This window comes from Rosa rugosa, chromosome 7 (assembly GCF_958449725.1).
Source record: "Rosa rugosa chromosome 7, drRosRugo1.1, whole genome shotgun sequence".
Lineage (NCBI taxonomy): Eukaryota > Viridiplantae > Streptophyta > Magnoliopsida > Rosales > Rosaceae > Rosa > Rosa rugosa.
The window spans coordinates 1,661,885-1,682,154 of record NC_084826.1 but is presented as its reverse complement, the minus strand read 5'-3'; the positions used below and the strand labels follow the sequence as shown (position 1 = coordinate 1,682,154).

At 39.0% G+C, this 20,270-nt stretch overlaps 3 protein-coding genes across 9 annotated transcripts; all 3 read left to right on the top strand.

The window, feature by feature from the left end:
* Positions 1–434: 434 nt before the first annotated feature.
* Positions 435–4,410, top strand: LOC133721943 (uncharacterized). 5 transcript variants are annotated; one of them, XR_009852393.1, is made up of 6 exons: positions 435–753; positions 890–1,067; positions 1,513–1,610; positions 1,989–2,061; positions 3,171–3,267; positions 3,767–3,808. XR_009852393.1 is itself a non-coding variant. In XM_062148718.1 (6 exons), exons 1-6 carry the CDS (start codon positions 538–540, stop codon positions 3,994–3,996), a joined length of 729 nt encoding a protein of 242 aa, XP_062004702.1. In that variant the 5' UTR covers positions 435–537; the 3' UTR covers positions 3,997–4,410. The 5 variants fall into 5 exon arrangements, 2 of the variants coding, with proteins under 2 accessions (XP_062004702.1, XP_062004703.1); XR_009852394.1 differs by lacking the exon at positions 3,767–3,808 and adding an exon at positions 1,712–1,758 and having other exon boundaries at positions 3,171–3,235; XM_062148718.1 differs by lacking the exon at positions 1,989–2,061 and adding an exon at positions 3,943–4,410 and having other exon boundaries at positions 3,767–3,852.
* An 837-nt stretch (positions 4,411–5,247) lies between these two features.
* On the top strand, positions 5,248–14,318 carry LOC133723694 (putative lysine-specific demethylase JMJ16). 3 transcript variants are annotated; one of them, XM_062150572.1, is made up of 14 exons: positions 5,248–5,538; positions 6,053–6,094; positions 6,272–6,689; positions 6,804–7,276; positions 7,385–7,456; positions 7,618–7,695; positions 7,835–8,353; positions 8,622–8,846; positions 9,228–9,389; positions 10,083–10,451; positions 11,048–12,344; positions 12,438–12,541; positions 12,987–13,184; positions 13,460–14,318. In XM_062150572.1, exons 4-14 carry the CDS (start codon positions 6,968–6,970, stop codon positions 13,793–13,795), a joined length of 3,669 nt encoding a protein of 1,222 aa, XP_062006556.1. In that variant the 5' UTR covers positions 5,248–5,538; positions 6,053–6,094; positions 6,272–6,689; positions 6,804–6,967; the 3' UTR covers positions 13,796–14,318. The 3 variants fall into 3 exon arrangements, with proteins under 3 accessions (XP_062006556.1, XP_062006555.1, XP_062006554.1); XM_062150571.1 differs by lacking the exon at positions 6,272–6,689; XM_062150570.1 differs by lacking the exons at positions 5,248–5,538; positions 6,272–6,689 and having other exon boundaries at positions 5,561–6,094.
* Positions 14,319–17,121: 2,803 nt separating this feature from the next.
* On the top strand, positions 17,122–18,871 carry LOC133723704 (putative F-box/FBD/LRR-repeat protein At5g22670). The gene is made up of 3 exons (XM_062150585.1): positions 17,122–17,968; positions 18,056–18,199; positions 18,354–18,871. The coding sequence occupies exons 1-3, from the start codon at positions 17,129–17,131 to the stop codon at positions 18,672–18,674; spliced, it is 1,305 nt and encodes a 434-aa protein (XP_062006569.1). The 5' UTR covers positions 17,122–17,128; the 3' UTR covers positions 18,675–18,871.
* The last annotated feature ends 1,399 nt before the right edge of the window (positions 18,872–20,270 follow it).

Sequence of the window (20,270 nt, the reverse complement as noted above, 5' to 3'; positions counted from 1 at the left end):
AACGAGTTGGTAACACACCCACCATTCAGTGGTCCACAAGAGTATCTTAGCAAAGCCAGACTAGTCTTCTGTCACACGCGCACGAACCCAAATGCCTCTCAAACTTACTAGTCACAAACTTGTGAGAGTTGGGACTCGAAACGGTGGGAGTTGAGAGTTCCATACTAGGCCGCTCGACCAATATTACCACACCAAATGATTCGTATGCCTCTCAAATTTACTAGTCACAAACTTGTGAGAGTTGGGACTCGAAACGGTGGGAGTTTAGAGTTCCATACTAGGCCGCTCGACCAACATTACCACACCAAAATGATTGGTTAATTTCCGATGTAAAAAACATAATTTTTTTTTAAATTTAAAAATACGTGTCACAGAGTTATTGGCCAAGAATGATTTTGCTGGCGGTGAAATACCGTTAAGACGAAAGGAAACGAACCTCCCGAGTTCTATTTTCGCTCTCTTCTCAAATCACCCTCTCTCGCAAAATCTCTTCTTCCTCTTCAAAACCCTAGATTTAGCTTTTCTCCTCAATCGGCCATGGCCACTCCACCGTCTTCTACAGCTCCGCCGTCCGCCTCCTCCCAATTCACCTACTCCAACGCCTCATCCTCCTCCTCCTCCTACTTCCCAATGCCCTTTCACCTCCAGCAACCCCAATACCCCGCGCCTTACACCGCCCCACCAGCCCCCGCCGTCGTCTACCCCGCGCCCGCTCCCGCTCCCGTCTACTCTCTCCCCCAGCAGTATCAACAGGTCTGTCTCGCTCCTTCGTTAATCGTAACTTCGATATCTCCATGATTAGGGTTTTGAAATCGTTGAAGTTTTTTTTTTTTGGTTTGAGATTGCGGAGGCTTCATGTTGTTGATTTGTTGTAGTGCCATATGAACAGGCTCAGCAGCTATTTCAAAGGGACGCGCAGACGATCACGCCTGAAGCTCTCGAGAGTGTGAAGGCTGCCCTTGCAAATAGTGAAATTGAGCACAAAGCTGAAGCTAAGAAGAAGGCGATTCCTCGTAAAGCTGCCGGGCAGGCTTGGGAGGACCCAACCCTCGCAGAATGGCCTGAAAGTAAGAATCTTTTCGATATTCAAATTCTGAGCTTTTGGTTATCATTTGTTTCCCGGGCACACACCTACGTTGCATTGAATCAGTACCATAATTGTGCGAATTTGGCATCAGACCTATCTATATAAATTGTTGTGGCAGCTTTCTTGTGGAATTTTTATCTACACCATTAGTTTTCAGCGTTGCTTCACTAGTCCAAGGTTTAATGATAGAATAGATGTGGGAGCTTGTTTGAAATTCACTCATAGGTTTTGGTTTCCCGCTACTTTCTTAGCTTTGAGCACTAGTTGATTCACACGAATAGCATAGGTTTGGTTTTCCTACTAGGTTTTTATTTTTTGAGCATTGTGTTCATTCACAGGATTAGCTGTGTTCATTCTATCTAATTTTCTCTGAAGTTATGTGCATTGTTTTGACTGGATATTCTGTTGACTTTTGGCTTTGGCAGATGATTATCGCCTATTTTGTGGTGATCTTGGTAATGAGGTGAACGATGATGTTCTTTCAAAAGCATTTTCTCGATTTCCTTCCTTTAACATGGCCAGAGTAAGTACCCGCCTCATCTGCTGTTTTCGCTTTTCCCTTTGAAATTCTTTTATTACTAGCTATTGTTTGCTTGGCATGAACTTTTTACATTTCTTCTTCAGATCTTTATTTGAAGAGCACAGAGAACTTAATGTTTGTGTATTCTAAGGTAGGACTTATCTACAGTTTGCCTTTTGGTTAGATGTCCGACCTTATGGATAGATTCCAAGTTAAAATTATATGGAATAGACAATGTTTTCTTTTTGCGTTTTCCTGAAATCATGCACCTTAAACAGTTGGCCGCAAGGAGTTGAGTTATGTAATTTTCAAGCACCTTTTGATTTTGAGATCTCAAAGTTAGTTAAAATCAGGTTTGATAATTTGATATATGTCGAACAGCTGAATCAGCACGTGGAGCTTGAGCTGATTGAATTTGACCTGACTCATGCACTAGCATGAGTCATGTTGTCAGGTTAGTAAACTGCCTGTGTTCAAGCGGGTCATAATTTCTACTTTTATGAACATTAGGTCTGGGTCTTTAGTTTGTGTTATAGCCATGGGGAAAATAGTTCTCTTCTATTCTCTTCCATTTTTTGTTGATCATGGTTGTTTTCAAGCGGGTCATAATTTTACTTTTATGAACGCTAGGTCTGGGTCTTCAGTTTGTGTTATAGCCTTGGGGAAATTTTCTTTCCTTTTTTTTTTTTTTTGTTGGTCATGGTTGATTTGAAAATTGCTTCTGGACATGAGCACAACAAGGATTATAGCGTTACTAAATCGAGTTCAGAACTATTTGGCTTCGACTTCCTAGCCATCCTTGACTTCCAAAGTCATATAACACTTGGGCATCCAAAGTAGCATTCAGCCCCTAGAAAATTAAATTTGAAATTGAAATTTGATACATGGTCAAAGTCTTTCCCTGGTTGCATCAAAGCTTGTTACAGTCTTTTAGCAAAGGGAACCAGTGTCATGGACCATCTAATTTTGTGAGACGAAGGAATCAAGGGGTTGGAGGGAATCTAGCAGTTTGCAAGCAACGAGTGTCATGAGTTGTGATTGGTAAATCAGACATGATAGAGAGGGATGAGGTTTATATGATAATATGGTCAAGTTACATAATGAAATCAGTTATACTCTAAAATGCTACAAGTAATGGTGTTTTAGGACTGTTTTCTTTCACTGTTCAGAGTCAATGAGGGCAAACCATTACTTTCCTCTTATTTTGGCTACTACTGCATGCATGTCCTTTGTATTGATGGGTGCTTTAAAATCTGATCTCTGGCTTGGTTAGTGACATTTAGTTTCATTGTGGAGTTCAGTTCTTCCTCTCCCCACATATTTTTAGTTTAATGTACCTTATATAGTGTTCTCTTTGTGGAACTGGTCAGAAATCGAATTATTTTCTTTAGCGGTCAATGCTAATACTCAGATTTCTGACTCCTGCATTCAATTCTTGTAATTCTTGTGTGCTGTTCCTAGCTTCTACATTGTGCTTAATCTACTTATTCTCATGGAATTGAATTTTTCTTGTATGGTTTGAAACTAAGTACTCTTATGTGCCTTTGTTATTTCCATATCTAGGTTGTCAGAGACAAGAGGACTGGCAAAACTAAGGGATTTGGATTTGTTAGCTTTGCTAACCCTTCAGACCTGGCTGGAGCACTCAAGGAAATGAATGGTAACAAAACATTTTTCTTTAAGTAGTTTTTTGCTTGTGTTTTTGTTGGATTGTATGCTTTTACGCTCTAGGCATGGCATGTAGATAAATGAACCTAACAGTGTAGGATCTTTGCAAATATGTGTCCATTAAACTTGCTAAAACCCCAACAATCGGATGTAAATGTGATATTTGAACTTGAAAATGCAACCTACAATCAACTATTAGGAACCAAAATTAGAGAGAGTCTTCAGAAGGAAATTGTATCGCTCTGGGGTCCATGTGCATGACTGCTTCACATTTGCATGGTACTGATTACTCTCTTTGGTACTGACTACTAAGAGAGTAAATGTAATAGGGTATACGATTTCCCTACACTTTATGGTGTTTGATGTATTATTCTGGGAACATATTGAATGTTTCTTATTTAGTTTCGGCTTGTATATAGTTAGTGCATATATATCCTTTTTTGGTTTTTAGGTTGAAATTGTATATAATTTCAATATTACAATAATTGCAGGCAAGTATGTGGGGAATCGGCCTATTAAACTGCGCAAAAGTAACTGGAGGGAGAGGATAGATTATGATGCATTAGAGAAACAAAAGGTATCATTTCCACTTATTTTTTGTGGTTTCCGATTACTGTTTGGCCTTGCTTTTGTTCTTAATTCCCGAGTATGTATTACACAAATGCAGAACTTCTCGCATAAGAAGCCGAAGCTTTCAAAGAAGAGTATATTACACAAATGAGCCCAGAGAATTTGAAAACATGATGGTGAATATGGAGATCTATGAAGTGAAAGTATCTATGCCTCTTATTCTTCATTCCTCAACTCCAACTTTCCCCTCCTGATAATCAAGTTGCTGTAGGGAGATGTGAAACTTAATGATGTTAATTTCAAAGAATGGCTAGAATGCGCAACAATATTGAATTGTGAGGGTGTTTAGTCGTTCTGTGTTCGTAAGTCTATTGCTGTCTCAGCTGTTGTCCAAATGAGAGAGGACTTGGATCCTTTACTCGGAATGTACCCGACTAATTGTTCAGTGTACATTACAAACTTTAGCTTCTTTATAATAGTTTCGTGAAACAATAAAAATAAAACCATGGTCTACAAAAAAAAAAAAAGTTTTTGATTGCCTTTTGGGCAGTATTGACGAGAGTGATGTCCTGTGTATAACTTTTTTAAGGGGGCAAATTATTAGTAATGTGTTCTTTGTGTGTGGTTGTCGAGTGTATGGTTAGACGGCGAGCGTGAACCAACTATTAATGATTTAATGTCCTTCGAAAGGATGCTATTGTACTAACTGCATATATGTAATTAATTACAATGTCCAATCCATGAGATTTAGGACCACATTCTAGGACGCAAATATTTAAAGAAAAGGACCCACTAGGTACAACTTCCACACAATAATCATGTTCGTTTCTAGTCGATTCCCTAATTACAGGTTGTGAAAGTAGTCGCAGTCTCATGTTTTACATCTGCGTGATCCTCTCTTTATGATGGTGATCTTGATAAATGACTGATGATCCTCTATACACAGAGTTTATAGCGTCAATTTGTTGAGGAGAGTTTTAGGAAGGGCGGACATGTCACGTGGCTGATACGCCGAGCCAATCAGTCTCATGCATGGTGGTAATGAGAGATGTTTTGTTTTAGTTACAAGAATGCAATTAAGAAACAGAAAAACATAATTTACTGGGTGTACTAGCCACGTGGCACGTCTGCTCTATCTAAAAATTTCTCTAATTTGTTAGTCACGAATTTCCTAGGCAATGTCATTATTCTAACACGGGACACCCGGTATACCAAGATTGCTAATTTGCACCCAAATAAAAAAAAAACCAATAATCTCTAGGGTTGTATTATTTAGGTCATATATATACCCATAGTTTGCTTCCACGAAATAACAAGGTAAAATATCCAAGGGGAAAGCGCCCATAGTTATCTACCGCTGCGCTGGTGGTCCTCATTATGTACACGCAATTCCCAAAGCAACCCAACTACCCAAAGCACACCTAAGACCCCAAACCCAAATTCTCGTCAATTTATCGTTCTTTATTATTTATTAATTACTGCAAATCCCCCCTCTATATCCCAATTTCATCACCAACATCTCAAATCTCTTAACATCTCAAAATTTCAATTCCCACTCCAAAAAAAAAAAAAAAAAAAAGAAAGGCCAAATTTAGAGAACCAGGGACCAGGCGTTATAGTTTATACTCCAAAAGCGGAAACCGAAGCAGGACATTATTATCTTTTATGGTTAGGCAGCTTTGTAATAAAAAAGGTAAACCCAAATTTAAACATATTAATTCAATTTTGTGAAAAGCTCCTTATTAGGGTTAGGGTTTCCTATGCTTCTTCTGGGATTTTAGCCCCAAATTTCCTCTTCCTTCCAAAATCCACACACATTCAGAGCTTTGAGAATTTTTTTTTTTTCCGGATTTGCCCTTGCACAGCTTTGAAATTTTGTTATATAGAAATCCCAGATCGTTTTCCAGACGCTTTGAAAGTCTGGTCTTGTTTGTCATTTTCGATTTTTCTGTGGGGGCACCCCCATCCCTGACCTGACCAATTCTTCTGTAGCCAAAAAGGCAGAGCTTCCTGCCTTTTTCTTTGCCCCCTGCCTGGTGCTAGGGTTAGGGTTGAGAGATCTCTCATCCAATCAGATTTACCAATTTAGCCTTCTAGGGATTTTGGAACTTTGGGGCTTCAGTTCTGTTATTTCGGATCAATTTTTTTTTTTGATTGAATTGAATTGATTTGGTTTTTTTTGTTTCTGTTTGAAATTCTGGGCGTAGTGTACGGAGTTGAGCTGGCTGGGTGGCAATTTCAGGCTACATGTAAGCATTAATTATTGTTTTGATTAATCTCATCTGTTTAATTTTGATCAATCTTTACGCTTCTCTGTAATTTTGATCCATAAGTTTGAAATGTTTCTGAGCTTATTGTGATGTTATTGATCATGTGATGCTATGTTTTGGATGAGTGAATTCTGATGAGAGATCTTGTGGATTTAGGATCAAGTATGTGATCAGTAGAATAAGAATGATTGGAAAGGGAAATATAGCGTGGCTGAAACGGAAATCGATAAGGAAGCAATGTACCTGATAAATCTTGATTGTAGCTGCAGGATCATTAGACTTTCTGAGTTATGATCCGGGGCCTTTTTACTTGATTTTGGATTTGTTTTCCTTTTGCGGGTTTGAGTAAACAATTTCAAAAGATGTTTGTCATTGTGTATGTTCTTGTTCGGCGGTTGATGTAAAAGCCTATTAATGCAAACCAGGCCAAAGAGATATATGTTAATGCTAATGAAGCCCCATTAAGTTTTCCAAAGCATGCTTTTTCAATCCCTGAGATATCCAGAGTATGGGACTATATGCCTTAACAGAAAATAAAGGAGTTTCAGGTCATCAAAGGCTTATTCTAACAAATGTATGTTCGTATCATGCTTATGTTAAATGAAGTAGATTAAGATGAGTATGTGATCTAATCATTTTACTGTACTTTGTATGCTGACCTTTTATTTGTTTAAACTTTTTTCCGCAGAACCTTGTTTACCTGAAGCTTTGTAATAGCGTCTCCAAGTTGAGCTTCTAGCAGTAAGGTTCTTTGAAAGGTTGAAGATTATAAGCCTGAAGATGAGCTATTAGCTTACTGTCTTTCTACAACATTTTGGAGGCTTCTATTTGTTATTGGTAGGTCAAGATACTATGGGGACAGAACTCATGAGAGTTTGCATAAAGGAAGACAATGATGAATTTCCATCGGTGCCACCGGGATTTGAGTCATTCACATCTTTCAGCTTAAAAAGGGTGAATGAAAGTGAGAAACAAGATAGTGAAAACCTAATCAGTTGCTGTGCCACTACCAGTACTTCTGAATCACAGTCTGTTCAGATGGAAACTGGTAATAATGTTGCTGAAGTTGCAAAGAGGTCTCAACGGCGGAGGCCATGGATAAACAATAGACGGTATTATAACAATGCTGAGGATGAGTTTGATTATGAGAGCCTTGATCAAGTTAGTTGCAGTGCTCCTCTGTTCTTTGGTTTTTACTATATAGTACGCATTTCTCCAATAAAATCATATACGCCTTGATGGTGTCTCATATACCACCTGTTATTGCAGAATTTTCTTTTAAGGTCGCTTCTTCCTAAAGGGGTTATACGCGGATGTCCAGAGTGTAGTACCTGCCAAAAGGTGAATTTTCAACATTCATGCTTTTTAATCTTATTCTATGTGGTTTGACCATGTCGCATGGTTCCGATGCAATCCTTTATCTTGATTATGTCTCCCTGCCCACCTCCCTCTCCCCTCTTGTCGCCAATGTCATAAAACTAATGATTGAAATCTTGGAACAGGTATCTGCAAGATGGCATCCAGAGGATGGTCAAAGGCCTGACATCCAGGATGCTCCAGTATTCAGACCAACTGAAGAGGTGTTCATACTGATCTTACTTGTTCACCTGTTCATACTCATCTTTCTTCCAATATAGAGTTCTTTACTTCGTGCCGTTCAAAAAGGCTCTTCATTTTTGGACATTCAGATTTCTGAATTAATTTGGTACCTAATTTCAGGAGTTCAAAGATACTTTGAAATACATAGCGAGCATACGCCCAAAAGCTGAACCATATGGTATTTGTCGCATTGTTCCTCCCTCTTCATGGAGACCTCCCTGTCCTCTCAAGGAAAAGAATGTTTGGGAGACTTCGAAGTTTGCTACTCGCGTCCAAAGAGTCGACAAACTTCAGAATCGAGATTCAATGAGAAAGATGCCAAAAGGTCATAATCATACGAGGAAGAAAAGGAGAAGATGCACACGAATGGGGGCTGATTGCCCTGCTGGAGGTAGAGGATCTGGGGATGATGGAATTTGTGAGACAGAAAGGTTTGGGTTTGAACCTGGTCCAGAGTTTACTTTAGGAGCGTTTGAAAAATATGCTGATGACTTCAAGACCCAATACTTTAGCAAGAATGAACACTTTACTGATATAGGAGGTTACTTGAGTGAAGTCAAAGAGCGCTGGGAGCCATCTGTGGAAAATATTGAGGGTGAATATTGGCGGATGGTGGAGAAACCTACGGAAGAAATTGAGGTATGTCTTGAGAGATTCCTACAAATACCAGCTTTATCTTGCTAAAAATAATATGTTCTCTTTCTCATCCCCTTCCCCCTCCCCCCTCCCCCATTCTCTGGCTAGCTCATTTGTACTGTGCACATTTGCTTTGCACAAGTACAAATCATCATTACTCATTGTACTCTTAGATATCTTCTTAAAGATGTTTCTCCTCAAAAGAAATTAGTAAGACATTTTCCAACTGAAGTGAAATTACCCTAACCGATGTGCTCCTAATCTTTTCTAGGTTCTATATGGGGCTGATTTGGAAACAGGAGTTTTCGGAAGTGGTTTTCCCAAGATATCCGGTCAGGATGGTTTTACTTCAGAGGGGCAGTATATAACATCTGGCTGGAACTTGAACAACTTTCCTAGACTGCCTGGATCTGTCCTTTCTTACGAAAGCAGTGATATATCTGGTGTTCTGGTGCCATGGTTATATATAGGGATGTGCTTTTCTTCCTTTTGCTGGGTAAGACAATTTCTTCGTCTTCTTTTTTTCGCTAGCAGTCTGCCATGCATGCATATATGGGGTGTGAAATTCAGATTTTGAGAATCTCATTTTAAAATAATTAGAAAAATATATGTTGGGCGTGAAGAATCACAAAGTAGCTGCTGTTCTGGTATTCTGGCTCTGTGTTATTATTCATTCTGTTAATTGAATTTATCAAGACTTGTGGTAACTAATGAACATTGGAGGGAGTTTAGGTGTTGGAATTATCGGTTCTATTTATTGATTCCCAAGTGTCCAAAAAATTATTGGTTCTTATAAATGCTATCATTCGTTATGACTCCTGTATAGATGTCATTGGTTGCTCTGACTCTTTCCTTTTCTTTGTTGTTCTGAGAACAGCATGTTGAAGATCACCACTTGTACTCTTTAAATTACATGCATTGGGGTGCTCCGAAGTTGTGGTATGGTATCCCTGGTAGTGATGCCTGTAAATTTGAAGAGGTTATGAGAAAGCACCTCCCTGACCTATTTGAAGAACAACCTGACTTGCTTCATAAGCTGGTGAGTTACTATGTACTTCGGTGGTTATGAATTTGTGGCTTGGGATTCACATATGTGCATCCTGCCAAAATTCTGAAGCGAAATATATTCTTGATTCAGAAATATCTTGTTAGATAATTACCCCACAGCTCAGCTCTAAGTCCAGCCCGATGGGCAAAACTTTATTCCTCTATTTGCTCCTACTAATTTTCAATGCTCCTATATGGTGATGAATGTTAGTTTTCATTATTCTTGCTCACCTCAACTTACAATTATTTTTCTTCAATATTAATGTATTCTCACTGTTAGTAAAAATGAATCTTACTATATTTGAGTTGAACTTTGTTATTTGTTTCTTTTTACACATATTTGTCGTACTTTTCAGACTTGTTGTAGGCTTGTTTGTATTCCTATCATTTTGTTTCAACCACAAGTAATTTTGCTAACCAATGGGCACTATTTCAATAAAATTTTCTCCATGTTTGCTAGGGACTCGAAAGAACAGCCCGAAGCATCATTGTATGACAAATATTATCCCTAGAACCCTACCTAATCAAGACATACAGTTTTTTGTTCTTTCATTTCTTCCTCTTGTTCTGTTTTTTTTTTTCCCTCTATGTATCTAGTTGTTCTCAGCTTTCTGTATATTTATTCCTCATAATGTCCATTTTTTCAGATTGGTTTTATCATTAAAGGTTTTGTTTATTTATGCAGGTAACACAGCTCTCCCCCTCTATACTGAAATCTGATGGGGTACCAGTGTACAGATGTCGTCAGAATCCTGGAGAGTTTGTCCTGACCTTTCCTCGAGCTTACCATTCAGGGTTCAACTGTGGTTTCAATTGTGCAGAGGCAGTTAACGTTGCTCCTGTTGATTGGTTGCCACATGGACAGGTTGCTATAGAGCTATACCAAGAGCAGGGACGAAAGACATCCATTTCCCATGATAAATTGTTGCTTGGCGCTGCAAGGGAGGCAGTAAGGGCACATTGGGAGCTCAATTTACTGAAGAAGAACACTTCTGATAACTTAAGATGGAAAAATGTCTGTGGAAAGGATGGGATCTTAGCCAAAGTTCTCAAGGTAAGATCTGCTTTCAAATTGTTAATTTGGATAAGTTTCACTGCTGAGTATAATTAAATTAGTAGTCCAGTGCTAGATATAATGGAAAACTCCCAACTGTTTGACTCTAAAAGTTGGATGTAGAAAATAAAATTTAGAAATATGATAAATTAATTGCAAAACCAAATTGTGCCGCTCGATTTTTGGTTGGGTGGGTGTTGTTCCGGGGGGGGGGGGAGGATATGAGCCTCCTGCTTAACTTTTTTGTATTAATTCTTTATAAGAGTTCATTTGGGTCTGGGAAAAATCCATTGCCAGATGTTTTCTTGGAATATTTAAGGGTGGGATATCTTTTTTTCATTTGAAAAGGGTTCAAAAATTAAGTTCCTGGGTCCAGTATTTTAATGAAATGAGGAGAGATACGAGCTATTGGAAAAAGGATTTTTAATATTTTTAATTCCTATCATTCAACTCTAATGGTTTGATGATAGTTTTGGAATTATTGTTATTGTGCTGACAATTTAACCAACAAACATTCATATACATGTGTGTGTGTTTCTGTGTGTGATATACAATTGTCAAGATCTTTACTTGACACTATAATTTTTCTTGTTTAGGCACGTGTTGAGATGGAGCGTGTGAGGAGGGAATTTCTTTGCAATTCTTCCCAGGCATTGAAGATGGAGAGCAATTTTGATGCCACGAGTGAGAGGGAATGCAGTATATGCTTTTTTGATTTGCATCTGTCAGCAGCTGGCTGTCATCAATGTTCCCCAGATAGATATGCATGCTTGAATCATGCAAAGCAATTCTGTTCGTGTGCTTGGAGCGCTAAGTTTTTCCTCTTCCGTTATGACATCGATGAATTAAACATCCTTCTCGAAGCACTGGAAGGAAAGTTGAGTGCAGTATACAGATGGGCTAGACTAGATCTTGGATTGGCCTTGAGTTCTTATATTGGCAAAGACAACATAAAAGTTGGTAAATTATCGTATGCCTCCAAGAGTACTATACTTGAAGTGAGCTCACAGCCCCAAAGCAATTGCTTTAAAGATCCACCAGGGAAAGAAATCTCTAAAGATGGTCCTGAAAGGTCAACTGGGAGAGAAGAATCATTTCTTAGCACTGCCAACTCTCTGCAGGTTTGCCAGTTGTCTCAAGAAGACACATCATATGCTTTGAACTCGGCTGAAAGGGAATCTGGGATGAAGATGACTTCAGTTGACAATATTATACTTCTTAGTGATGATGAAAGTGATGAGCCAAAGACGCTACATTCAGACAGCCCTACAGCGATATCTTCTGCTAACCAGTTAGAACTTCCCAATAGATTGGTGGCTTCTGATGGAAAAGTGAGCCCTTGTAATCTTGAGAAAGCTGCAGTCTTAAATATGCCCGTGACTGACGCAGCTGTGATGGTTGAAAAAGTTATTAGTCCGTTGGCTAGTGAAGAAAAAAAGGATTTTTCATCCCATTCTTATTCTCATATTATGAATGTGAAAGATGAACAGGAGAATGATGGACAATCACGATCCAATTCACCTAACCTTTCTTCCAAATTAGCTTCTGCTGGGGCAGAACATGGACCAGACACTTGCCATATTAGTGAACCCAAGGTTGCTATTTCCAGGAGTGACCCGAAAGATTCACAGCCATGTCACGGTATAAAACCTGAGAACGAGGATAGACATGAAAAGATAGGAAGAAATGCCGATGCAAATATAGTGGATAATGTAAGAACTGCAATGGGAAACCCATCATCCAGCCAAAACAATTTGGACAGATATTATCGCCAGAAGGGTCCCCGTATAGCAAAGGTAGTGCGGAGGATCACCTGCATTGTTGAGCCTCTAGAATTTGGAGTCGTGCTCTCTGGAAAGTCATGGTGTAACAGCCAGGCCATTTTTCCGAAAGGTATGCGGCAATTGAATACTCCAGTGAGTTGTGACACTATACATTTGTTCCTTGTCCCCACATTCTGATTAATGTTTATTCTGCTTGATGCAGGATTTAGGAGCCGGGTTAAGTACATTAGTGTTCTCGATCCTACTGTGAGGTGTTATTACGTCTCAGAAGTACTTGATGCAAGACAGGCCGGACCTCTTTTCATGGTATTCAGATTTTCATTTTTTCACAGAAGTACTTTTATTCTTGTTGGTCTATGTCGTAATCTTGAAATTGCATGTTGTCAACAGTTGGAATTGGGCATAATACAGGAATTAATAGAAAGACATGAAATAAAATAGCTCCGAAAATATACATGGGAATTAGGAAAAAATTGAGTACCTCTTTGGTGGTTTTGCAACAATTTCCTTTAAGCTCCTGTGAAACAGTTGTCTCATATATGGAGTTTGATGATACAAGAAAAAACTATGTGTACTCCTTGGGTACTCTTATTGTAATAAAAAAAAATCATTGAAAACTTTTTTTGGCCAGAAATAGTGAAATGATATCTGTGTATAGAGCTGTTTAAAGTTGAATTTGAATTTTGAATGGGTGTCAAAAGTTCATAGTCATCCGTGATATCTGATCAATTAAGTTATCCTTTTCCTTTAGGTTTCTTTGGATCAGTGTCCAGGTGAGGTTTTCATCCATAATTCAGTTGGTAGATGCTGGGAAATGGTGAGAGAGAGAGTCAATCAAGAAATCTCGAGGCACCATAAGTTGGGAAGACCAAACCTTCCTCCTTTGCAGCCACCTGGGAGTCTTGATGGCTTTGAAATGTTTGGTTTTACTTCACCAGTTATTGTACAGGTAATTTTACCAGAGCAACTGATAATTACAAAGTATTGCCAAAAACCCCGTTGCAATGATGTGACTCCTGTGGAACTACTTAATTTACATACTCATTTCATTGCCTCTGGGTAGCCCGACTGCCAATGAGGGATGCGTAGTATTCGAACCTTCAATGCTTGAGCCTTGAACTGGCTTTCTTGTCACTTTAGGCATTAGTAATTCTAAACTTCTTTTCAAACTAGTTAATATTCATGGCTAATCTTTAGTCTTCATTTTTGTTCTTATTCGTACAGGCGATAGAGGCAATGGATAGGAATCGCGTTTGCTCCGAGTACTGGGATTCTCGTCCCTACTCCCGACCTCAAGTGCAGATACCACAAAAAGCTCAATCTGAAGAAAGTGGTGAAAACTTGAATAAGATAGCGACGGGAAGGAATGCTCATGAGGCCGCCGGCATTAATCTCTTGACTAGTGGGGTTGATACAATACTCGGAGGCCTGTTCAAGAAGGCTAACCTAGAAGAATTAAACTCACTGTACAGCATCTTAAGTGACAATCAGCAGACCGTCGGGCGAGGCCTAGTGACACGACTTCTTAATGAAGAGATTCAAACTCGTCGTCCAACATGATTACGAGCTATTGATTGGTTTTATTAGGATTAGACACCAAACTTGCTCAATCTGCCAGTTTTGGACTTGTGTAAATTCCCCTGATTTCAGGTTGCATGTACATCTCACTCAACCTGCTCATTCATTATACTAGAGAAAGGGGGCGGGGGAACCGGGAGAGAAGAAAAAGATCTTCTTGTGTAGACTAGAATGTTGTTTTCTGTGTAGCAGTAGGAAAGAATCTTGAGATACTTAAGTGGATAACACCATTTTAGTGATTTGGTGTCGACACAATTTATTGACTCCCGCCTCAGATTTCGGTTCAAACAATGTTGCAGCTCTTAGCCTACAAGCTCGTATTGGACGTTAGAACACAGCTTCCTTTTCGTCTTTACGTGAACGTATTAGATTTTGTAGTATTGGATTAAATATATCCGCAATCAGAGTATTGCACCCTTATTTTTCCAACTTGTATCCCTCATTATGTAGATTTTTCTGGAAATTATTCTATGCACCGACGGTGCAAATGACCCAACACTTATAAGATGAGCTCAACCCTTGATATTTATAATTAATATTTTTATTAATAACCTAAAAGTGTATTTAATATAATCTAACCATCCATTTATGTCGGTGCAAGTGCACGTCGGTATACTGAATCCTCCCCCAGATTTTTCTTGTTTTTTTTCCTGGACTTTTAAGCACCCCCACCCCATTAGGATCCCTAGTTCCTTGATTAGCAAATAAAAGATTTTTTTTTTAATTAATTAAAATGTGTATGTGCCTAGTCCAAACAAAGTGTAATAGGGTTTATTCTTTTATATACATCTCGTAGATGTTTCATTCAATGTAAGATTACGTTTTCTTGTAATCTTACATTGAATGAAACATGTGTGACAATGAGTGTATTCCAATTGCAATGAATTTTTTCTAACATCTGATTTTTTTAAATGGATATTTATTTAAGTAAGCAAAAAGTAACTAAACGAATAATATTTGGTTTTCATCTGATCAAGCCAGCAACAGTTGAAAACCAAATATTACTGGTTTAGTTACTTTTCCCTTACTTAAATAAATATTTATTTAAAAAAAAAATCAGATATTAAAAAAAAGGGTTTTTGTCCATTTACCCCATTTTTAGGGATTTTTTTCCCACTTACCCCATTAAGTTTTTTTAATTCTCTCTTACCCAATACACTCTAAGGGAGTCTTCCCTAATACCCCATTAAGATTTTTTTTTTGTTTTTAATTTTTTTTTAATACCATTTTACCCCTCACCCCTTTGTTACTTAGAGAGAGAGAAAAAATGGAAGAGAGAGAAACCATAGGAGACTTCGCCGGAGCCCGTCACCGGTCGCCGGAATCCGGTCACCGGCCGCCAGAATCCGGTCACCGGCCGCCGGAATCCGACCAACTTTTGCCGGAATCCGGTCACCGGTCGCCGGATTCCGGTCATCGGCTGCCGCCCACCGGAATTTGCTGAAAATCTCACCGGAAAGTTTTTTTGCCCCCAATAGACATCTATTGCCCCCTAATAGAGGGGCAATAGACGTCTATTGCCCCTCAATAGACGTCTATTGGCCCCCAATAGACGACTATCAGCCATGTATTGCCCCCCAATAGACGACTATCAGCCATGTATTGCCCCCCAATAGACGACTATCAACCATGTATTGCCCCCCAGTAGACGTCTATTGCCCCCCAATAGACGACTATCAGCCCTGTATTGCCCCCCAATAGATGACTATCAGCCATGTATTGCCCCTCAATAGACGTCTATCAGCCATGTATTGTCCCCCAATAGACGTCTATTGCCCTCCAATAGCAATTTCGGTCGCTGGAATCGGAACTAATTTCCTTAAATTTAAACTAATAAAATGTTGATTAAAGAAAAAAAACGAGGAGATGATATCAATTGAAAATATCTATTGCCCCCCAATAGACGTCTATTGCCCCCCAATAGACCTTTAATAGACGTGTATTGCCCCAATAGACTTCTATTGCCCCCGATAAAACTTCTTCTTTTTTTTCTTTCCTTCCTTCTGCCTCCGTTTTACCCCAAAAAAAAAAAAAAGTTGATTTGGGCACCCAGAAAAAGCTTTGGGCACCCACATCTTCTTCTTCTCAATGGAACCTCAACGGAGCCGGCCATGTGTTTGCTGTGGATGTGGTCCTCATCAATCCAAGTCAAAGATAATCCGATGGCTTTCTCCTCGCTGGCTGAGCAGTCGAGGTCGTAATCGGACTTGGAGGCCTAGTTGTTGAGGTCGACGGCGCCAACAACTGAGCAGTGGAGGTCGGTGAGAGAATCGAAGATGCAGTTGTTGACGGCGACTGCAGTCGAGGTCGACGGCGGTGTGAGAGAGGGAGAGAAATCGGACTTGGAGGCTGAGTTGTTCAGGTCGACGACGACGGCAACTGAGCAGTCGAGGTCGGTGAGAGAATCGGAGATGCAGTTGTTGACGGCGACTGCAGTCGAGGTCGACGGCGGTGAGAGAGAGAGAGAGAGTTGGTGACGACGCCATGGTGGGCGGCCCGACTCTGGTAGTAGGTGGAGTTGGCGTCGGGGCTTTGCAGGCCGGGGAGGGCGGGGGAAGAGAGAGAGAGAGAGAGAGAGAGAGAGAGAGGAGACAGAATGGCAGTGGGTAATTTTTTAATTGGTTTGAGGGCAAAATGGTCATTTGAGCTTAAATTGTGTATCTGGGAACAAAAATCTGTTGCTGGGGTAAGTGGAGTAACTTTTGCTTATTTTGGTGTTTTGGGTCAAGGACCCTAAAAAAAATTTCAGTCCAATTAGGAATTGGAAAAAGTGTTGATTTTATATTACAATTAGGAATTTAATTCTTTAAATTTTTTTTTTCTGATTTTCAATAATAAAAAGAAATCCCAATCAAAAAATAATAATAATTAAAAGAAAAATTGGCTATAAATAAAGACAAACCTCTCTGTTTTCCCAAATCGACGAGACGAAAGCGAGCAGCTAGAGAACTAGCTCAGACAAGTGTAACAGGGAAACCCAAACCCAAACCCAGATATAATCAATGAAGAAGAGAAGAGCATCCTTTCACTCTGTGGAGAACGAAGTAAAGACTCTTACACCAGAATTTGAATACGTTTTTATTTCCAGATTGAGATTTTTATCTAAAACTAACAAAATTTTAGTTTCCAGATCCTTTAATGGTCTAAAGTTTGCATCTTTCTGATTACCCAGATTGAAACTGCATGCATACAACTCTGTTTCCAGACAAAGTCTTCATCTTTCTTATTGCCCAGATTGAAATTGCATGCATACAACTCTGCTTCCAGACAAGTAATTTGTTGGAGTTTGACAATATTTATTAGGTTGAATACAAGATGGTGGACAGGGTCAGTGCATTGCCCGATGACATTCTTGTTAGTTTAGTGTCCCGCTTGCCGCTAAAGGAAGCAGTAGCTACCAGTGTCCTTTGTAGGCGATGGCAGAACGTGGGACTGTCTACTATGACCCTTAGGTTTGATGCTGTTGACTTCTCAATTGACAATCATTTACGCCACTACTTTCGCCAACCAAAAGAATTTAAAGAGCAGGAGAGCTGGAAATACATCAGTTGGGTGAATCATGTGGTGCAACAGCACAGAGGCGAACATATAGAAGAATTCAGGATTAGCTTCTGCTTAGATAGTCGCTTTTCAAGTTCCATTAATGAATGGATTCAATTTGCAATGCAAAACAGTGTTGAAATGCTTGAATTGGATTTTTATCCACAAGTTTTTATTAGATTTGAAGATTATACATTTCCCCACAAACTTTTGGGTTTCAAGTCCCTCAAAGTTCTTCAGATCCGACATGTTGGTGTGACTGGAGAAATTCTCGAGTATTTCCTGGCCAACTGCCCATTACTCGAGAGGTTATCAGTGGATTCCACAGAACATTTGGTTAATTTAAGAGTTGTTGGCTCGTCAATTGCGTTGAAGTATTTGGTGATACGAGATTGTGATAACCTGGAAAGCATTGAAATCAGAGACGTAAACATCGTTTCATTTATTTACTGTGGATATCATTCAACAAACCTGCTTATCAGTAACGTACCATTGCTTTCTGAGGTAACCGTTTCTAAGGAGTATTGTCAAAAGGATTTTGTAAGGGTTGTCTTCACCCAACTTTCCTGCTGTCTTTCCAACATAGTGATTCTGAAGCTGCATATCCAGGGAGCGGTTAGTATATGTGGATATTATGTGTCAATTTTCATTTATCCTCTTTGGGTTACGTAGTTTCTTACTTTTTGTTTGTTTGGCTTTCAGGCCTACAATGAGCATCCTGCATTGCCTCTATTAGCCAATCTGAAGCATTTGGAATTACTAGTTGCAGCAAATTATTATAGGGCACTTCATCATTTAAATAACTTCCTGAAGGCATCTCCTTACTTGCAGAGACTCGTATTGAAGGTATGTATGGTACTTGGTAGATTACGCGGTAAAACTTGCATGTTGTAATTTTATGCTCATCGTTGCTGACAAAATCAAAAACAGAAAACAGAAGTTAGATTTTCTGTGGTATTGATAAAATATGCTAACAGAATTGATGTATGTCCTCGTGCAGTTGCAGCTGTATCTGGGGGGTCCAGCATGCATGGAACTTGGAGAAATTGAGAAAGCAGCTGATTGCCCCCATAATCACCTCAAGGTAGTAGAAATAGTTGGCTATCGAGCTCATACATCTGGTGTTGAACATGTCATGCACTTAATAAAGAATGCCCTTGCACTGGAGAAAATTGTGATTGATCCTGTACGGACATGGCAATATCCTCATGGAGTTGATAGGCCAGATACAGACCTCGATAAAGAAGTCAAGGCTAGAGACCATGCTAAGCAATACCTTGAAGCAAAAATCCCTTCAACTGTAGAATTTGTGTGCCTGTAGTTTGTCCATGTGGTCTAGAATTGGCTTTGTATGTATGATGAATAATCAGACATGTCATGTCCTTAAATAAGATGAGTTGTTTTGGCGAAGAAAATTCATTGCTCATCTTGTTCTGCACTGGTGTTTTTATTCATTTTACCACTTGCTGTTTTTACACCACATGATCTGAGTCCTTTTAGCAATAAAATTGTTGCACACGTCTTTGTCCCATCTGTATGGCAGTTTACTGGTAAATGGTAACAGGAATTGGTCTCCTAATCAGAAAAGAGATTTGCCAGACCTATACTCGGTTCTGCGGCATCTTTTTTTCTTTTGAACTTGTAAACCCTGAGACCAGCTCTCGATACTCTTCCTTCTCAAGATGCTTTTCTTCTTCAAAGTGATGGCGATGTTGCCGTCAAAGTGGCCGTGGTGGTCCCGTCTCCGATGCCGGTTGTGGATTGTCCAGCTTAGTTTTTGCTTCCGTTGTGGAGCTTATTGCTCATGCTCAGTGCCTCAAGCCATATAGAACTTATGACCCATCATGCACCTTTTGCTAATTATGGTCTTTCTTGTAGGGATATGGTTCGACCGTCCGAGTAAATATGCAATGGAGTCAGAAATCTGAGTTTTCAGCTCCATGTTAGCATCTGGATTACGGGTTGAGAATCTTCTACTTTATTTTATAGGTTTTAGGTTGCATCCTTTCTTTTATAGTTGTGCCATTACCGAAATGAGAATGTGACATTTGTTATATTAGTGACTTCTTGCTGCATGTCGTGCTCTTAAGGGTCAGTCATTGTTGGTCAACGTCATGTTTTATGGTACAGAAAAATCATCTTTTTCGATCGGTCGAGAGAGAGTGGAAGAGGAACTTCAAAACTTGAAGTCTCTCTTTGTAACTTGACAATTGACGAGCAACGACAACTCATATCTACTAGCACAAACTACCCAAGCCATAAGCACCAATATGAAATTATGAATTGTCGATGCTCATCAATTATCTAGACTGGAGTTCCTATAAATAGATATTTGGTAACATATATGAAAATTTTGCTCTCTTTTTTTATGTAGTTTGCCTGGTCAAAGTTTTGCTTCCCAAAATGTGTCGGTGTATATCTATTAATAGCTATTGTTTCGACAACTATCTCTTAATTACTATTGATCTTCGATAAATATATCTTATTATAGCATATGTAGCCATTGATTAAAGTTTGGGTGTAGTGAATTCACATAGCTTTTATACAAGTGTTCAAACTAAGTGTAAAATAAAAATATGAAGATAAAGAATAATAATAATAATAATAATAATAATAATAATAATAATAATAATAATAATAATAAATAGACACAAGTATATGGATATATATAATCTTGGGTTATTACATATATCTAAAAATAAATTTGGTGGAAAACAATATATTATGGCATAATACGTACAACATAACGATTTTACATACATTTGCACGGCTTCACTAAGCCATTACCAGGAAAATATAAACATTGTTCACTTTCAATGCTCAAAACTACATAGTGAGGTTAGTCTAACTTAGCTAACAAAATCCCAGACTTTTATATATACGTGGGACATAAATATATGCAATTTCCAACAAAGGT

Bases quoted from the DNA above. Each gene is read 5' to 3' on its own strand.
- LOC133721943 (XM_062148718.1), top strand. From the start codon at position 538: ATGGCCACTCCACCGTCTTCTACAGCTCCGCCGTCCGCCTCCTCCCAA. The intron at 1,068-1,512 runs GTAAGAATCTTT...TGGCTTTGGCAG, and splicing joins CCTCGCAGAATGGCCTGAAA to ATGATTATCGCCTATTTTGT. The intron at 1,611-3,170 runs GTAAGTACCCGC...TTCCATATCTAG, and splicing joins CTTCCTTTAACATGGCCAGA to GTTGTCAGAGACAAGAGGAC.
- LOC133723694 (XM_062150571.1), top strand. From the start codon at position 6,968: ATGGGGACAGAACTCATGAGAGTTTGCATAAAGGAAGACAATGATGAA. The intron at 8,354-8,621 runs GTATGTCTTGAG...AATCTTTTCTAG, and splicing joins AACCTACGGAAGAAATTGAG to GTTCTATATGGGGCTGATTT. The intron at 9,390-10,082 runs GTGAGTTACTAT...TTATTTATGCAG, and splicing joins CTGACTTGCTTCATAAGCTG to GTAACACAGCTCTCCCCCTC.
- LOC133723704 (XM_062150585.1), top strand. From the start codon at position 17,129: ATGGTGGACAGGGTCAGTGCATTGCCCGATGACATTCTTGTTAGTTTA. The intron at 17,969-18,055 runs GTTAGTATATGT...TTTGGCTTTCAG, and splicing joins AGCTGCATATCCAGGGAGCG to GCCTACAATGAGCATCCTGC. The intron at 18,200-18,353 runs GTATGTATGGTA...GTCCTCGTGCAG, and splicing joins TGCAGAGACTCGTATTGAAG to TTGCAGCTGTATCTGGGGGG.